The sequence below is a fragment of the Clupea harengus genome, chromosome 1 (genome assembly GCF_900700415.2).
Source record: "Clupea harengus chromosome 1, Ch_v2.0.2, whole genome shotgun sequence".
NCBI lineage: Eukaryota > Metazoa > Chordata > Actinopteri > Clupeiformes > Clupeidae > Clupea > Clupea harengus.
Window position 1 is genome coordinate 16,419,801 of NC_045152.1, and position 5,000 is coordinate 16,424,800.

General features: G+C 48.9%; 2 protein-coding genes across 2 annotated transcripts in view; both read right to left on the reverse strand.

Annotated features, from left to right (window-relative positions):
• LOC105893911 (retinol-binding protein 3) overlaps nucleotides 1–2,233 on the reverse strand; it is a 4,497-nt gene extending 2,264 nt beyond the window's left edge. The window contains exon 1 of the mRNA XM_012820375.3: nucleotides 1–2,233. This exon is cut by the window's left edge and continues 2,264 nt beyond it. Within this exon, the coding sequence (XP_012675829.2) occupies nucleotides 1–1,619 (1,619 nt within the window). The 5' untranslated portion in view covers nucleotides 1,620–2,233.
• Nucleotides 2,234–2,304: 71 nt separating this feature from the next.
• gdf2 (growth differentiation factor 2) overlaps nucleotides 2,305–5,000 on the reverse strand; it is a 5,461-nt gene continuing 2,765 nt past the window's right edge. The window contains exon 3 of the mRNA XM_042707364.1: nucleotides 2,305–5,000. This exon is cut by the window's right edge and continues 489 nt beyond it. Coding sequence (XP_042563298.1) covers nucleotides 4,401–5,000 — 600 coding nt within the window. The 3' untranslated portion in view covers nucleotides 2,305–4,400.

A 5,000-nucleotide genomic window follows, 5' to 3' on the forward strand; every position in this document is an offset into this window, starting at 1 on the left:
AGGGACTGCATCAGGTAGGCAAACTCCTCTCCCGCCGCGGCCGTCTGGCACCCTACCAGCACGTAGATGTTCCGCTTGGACCCGTAGGTCGGCCCCCGGATGGCGGGTGAAGTGCGGTACTCGGTCGTGGTGTTCTGGATGGAGTCGTAGATGGTGAAGAAATGAAGGGGTGGGGCACGGTCGTGCAGGTAGGACAGGATGATTGACAGGCCCTCAGAGGGGCCACCTGAGTTGGAGCGGAGGTCGATCACTAGATTATCAGTGTCTCTGATTGGCTCCCAGACTTTCTGTACCATCTGGTCCTCGAGTTTGGAGAGGGTGGCAGCATCGAGGAATCTGTCGAATTGTAGATATGCAGTCTTACTAGGCCGGATTTGCACTTTGAAAACCTCGTCCACCAGCGTGTTCAGGTTGGAGTCGTCCGGTGCCTCGGGGTCCTCTGCAGCCACTGGGGCGGCTTTGGTTGTTTTGATGATCAGTCGGGGGTCCTCACACACAGACTGAAGCTCGTAGTTCAGCTTAGCTGCTAGGTCCTCCTCCGAGATGACCGCGAAGAAGTCGGTGGTCTCCAGGTGGTTGAGCAGGACTTTGACTTTGTCCTTGGATGCGTAGTATCGCTTGATGAGGTTCGAGACACTCCGGACTGCCTTCGGTATCCCCTCTCGGGCGGCGAGGAGGGCCTTCGCCTTGGTGACGGCTTCCTTCGGCCTGACGGAGACCGAGGGCGAGACGCCGTTCACCTCCCAACTCTGCCCCGTCACCGGATTGGAGGACCTGGCCGTGGGCACGGTGATGTAGAACCCCGAGCGATCGATCCGTATCTTGTCGACTTTCACAGATCCCCCGGAGGTTCTCTCCCCGATCACGATCGCCCGGTTCCGGTTCTTCAGCGCGGACGCCACCGCCTCCGCAGCCCCGTTGGTGCGCTTGCTGGTCAGGACGATCAGGTCCTTGCGCTTGCCGTACCTCAGCCCCGGGATCCGTGGCAACGTCCACAGCTTCCTGGTGGTGTTCGAGGGGCGGTCGTAAATCGTCTCGATGAGTGTCGGAGGCCCGGGGTCTGAGAAGAAGGAGATGACGTAGGGCATCCCTGACAGCTCGCCTCCTATGCTGTAGCGCAGGTCAAAGATCAGGGCCTTGGTGCGGGCCACTTTGTTCCAGACGTTGTCCTGGAGGAACTGCCCCAGTTTGGCCGCCGTTTCCCTGCCGATGATGCGGTCGATCCTCAGGTAGCCCACGCCGTTGTCGAACACCTCCAGTTTAGTGGAGCTCCTGACCAGGTGCACCAGCTGCTCCCGGGACATCAGGCTCAGCGCCGGTGTCGTCACGGGAACGTAGCTGGGTTCAAAGGTCACCGCGAGCCTGGGGTCGTTGAGGGCGCCCTGCACTCCAGCGGACAGCACGCCGGCGAGTGTTTTGCGGTCGGTTATGCGCAGGATCTCTCCGCTGTTGATGGCCTGCTGGATGGCCTCCTGCATGCCGAGCAGGTTCTCGGGGAAGCAGTAGTTGTCCAGCAGGACCTTGGCCATATCCAACACCAGGGCGGGCTGGAAGGAGCCTCCGGCGGACCAGAGGCAGAGCATCGCCGGGACGGCCAGCAGCAACGCGGTCCTCGCCATCCTCCCCTGAATGCTGAATAAAACTGATCTTTTACGGCTTTTCTAGTTTGATTTTTGTTCCATTCATGGGAGGAAGCTGTCCCTTTGTTAGATGAGACTGCCCCCCCCCCCCCCCCGGTTTTGGATAACAACAACAACAGGATAAGCTGCTTTCGCTTGTCCTAAACCCCTTAATCGCATTATCTTCAGGGCATCAGCTACACAATAACACTCTAACATCAAAAATGATGATTAAAAAGGACTGTAAGACAAGTCTTTCATTTTTAGGGCATATATGACCTACATACCAAAAGTAATAGTTTATGTCTTATATTTCAAGCCATCTGTGATGTAGACATACACTTCAGTTACATCATGTGGGACTGGTGAGTATGGTATGGAGTTTAGAATAATTGATTATTTCCCCGAGCTACAGATCAAGATTATTATTGATTATTTACTTGAGCTACAGATCATAATTATTGATTATTTGCCCGAGCTACAGATCATGATTGATTATTTCCCCAAAGCTACAGATCATAGTTATTGATTATTTACCCAAGCTACAGATCATGCTTATTATTGATTATTTACCCGAGCTACAGATCATTATTATTATTGATTATTTCCCCGAGCTACAGATCATTATTATTATTGATTATTTACCCGAGCGATCATGATTATTATTGATTATTTACTTGAGCTACAGATCATTATTATTATTGATTATTTACCCGAGCGATCATGATTATTATTGATTATTTACTTGAGCTACAGATCACGAATTTATTGATTATTTACTTGAGCTACAGATCAAGATTATTATTGATTATTTACCGGAGCTACAGATCATGCTTATTATTGATTATTTACCCGATCTACAGATCATTATTATTATTGATTATTTAACCGAGCTACAGATCATGGTTTGCCCTCCAGTTCTCGAACCTCAGACTCTGTCACTGAAACAGGGTGAATAGAAACGCCTGCGTCTGTCGCCTCCGGCCGCTACACACACACACCACTGCATGTGAGTTTACTTTTTTATGTCACAATGCAACTGAGTATTACATTATTATCAGATTATCTATTTGAATCCATTACATTTTTAGCAGATTATTCACTTTCTGTAAAACCTATTCACAGACTGAATGCAACACAAACAACCATTGGCACATTTGAGCTGAATAATGCTCCACTATTTACTTGTTTGGAAATATGTCTGTTTACACATCTTGGTCACACAAAGTTAAACAAGTAAACGGAGTGGAAGAGACTCAGCAGCCTTGCCCATTAAAAAAAAAAAATTGAAAATTATGCAACCGGCGCCGGCACCCGCTAATCGGCACAATACAACGGTAATCTTGTTTATCTGCTAATACCCCCGTCCCTTACGTAAACTCGTCTCGCGATCCCCTGCAGCCAATCCCAGTTTAAGAGCGTGGGCGGGCGCGCGGCTTGTTCTGCGTCAGCCACGCGGGAATGATGTCTGGGCAGTCTGAGGAAGACGAGACGGTGGAGGTGACGTAACCCGTCTGAGGGAGACGAGACGTTAAGGTGGTATAAAGATGGGCATTTATAGACTGGGTGGTTGTAGAGCAAATGACGCACTGTAAAGCTTTTCACACAGATATTATCTTTATTTTTAAACTGGAGGATATATTTAGGGGTTGAAACATGGTGTTAAACAACACGTTTTTTTATAATTTTCACCTACATTATGCTGCATTGTTCTAATAGTTCATGTGCAATAAGAAATAAACACATTAATCACGGAAAGTACTGGCCATGTTTTCTTTGTAAAAAAATGTATCAACTGGTCCTACACTGAATTCCTATCTATTGTATGTATCAACACACCTTGGTGTGCATATGCCTGTGTATTATACCTGTGTATTATAGTCTCCAAGTGTTCAGTGTTCAGTGTGCATATGAAGCCTTTTCACATCATTGACATGATGCAGCTCTCTCCTACTGTGCCCCTGTTCAATACTGTAAAGCCCTCTTTTGCTCGGCAGAGGGCGCTAGTCACCCAAATGATTGTATTCACCCAAAATAAATGGATCAGGAAAGAAGTAGAACATTCTGTGTTTAATTCCAATGGGACACGGTTGAATAATAGAATCATTTAAATAATCACTTTGGCTATTTTACAGATTTATTTTCTCCAATGACAATTGAATGGTTAAATCTATTCTTTAAACATGGCAAACCCCCAAAGGTGTAAAATCAAAATAGGAAATGTATATACATCGTAGTTTACAGAATTGTACTTTGCATGATAAACAAATCATCTCTATGTACCAAAGCTTGGTTTTAATAATAATAATACAAATAATAATAAATAATACTTTATATATCTTATATAATAATAATAATAATAATCATATATTTCTGGGTTTATAGGGTATGTCAAAAGTAAGCTATGTGTAGTGATGAACACATAATGAAACAGATGTCCCCCTCCATGTGTGTGTACAGGGAGGTGGCATGGCTAGTGAAATTCGGACTTTTGTAGATGGGCACCGTTAGCATGTCCAGTTCCCTGTGAGTCTCTTGGTCTTACAGGTGGAGTGTGTGTGTGTGTGTGTGTGTGTGTGTGTGTGTGTGTGTGTGTATATATGTGTGTGTGTGACCGTTAGCATGTCCAGGTCCCTGTGAGTCTCTTGGTCTTACAGGTGGAGTGTGTGTGTGTGTGTGTGCTGCCACTACCTACAGCCGCACGCTGCTACGCGCATCTCCTAGTACAGGTGGAGTGTGTGTGTGTGTGTGTGTGTGTGTGTGTGTGTGTGACCGTTGCCACTACCTACAGCCGCACGCCGCCACGCGCATCTCCTCGTACAGGTGGCGCACCGTGATCACGCCGTTCTCCTGGTACATGACGGTGATGGGGTCCAGCCTGGTGGGCACGCAGCAGGCCATGCGCGCCTTCTTGGGGTCGCTGAGGTTGACCAGCGACTGGATGATGGCGTGCTTGGAGGGTGTGACATCGGGCGAGAGCGGGAACTGGCACGTGCCCTGGCACTCGTACGCCTCGTACTCCGGGGGCGCCACGATCCACTCCTGCCAGCCGATGTCCTTGAAGTTCACCCGCAGCGACGTCCGCCGGCAGTACCCACCTGCCTGCCTCCTCATCCTCCTCCTACGGGGGTGGTGGGCCGCCGCGGCCAGGGGGCGAACAGAACCGCCGCTGTCACTCATGGAGTCGGGCTTTGAATCTTGGAGTGAATAATACGCCTCATTTGGGAGAGAGCTCTGGGGTGACTTCACCTTTACAGGTGGGGGGTTTGGGGGCGGCTGAGGGTCAACTGGCCGAAGGGCATTCTGGGCTGTTTGCAGGTTGTTGGGGTCCTCACTTGTGTCTTGGAGTTCGTCCGCTCCTGAGAAGACGACGGCCTCGTC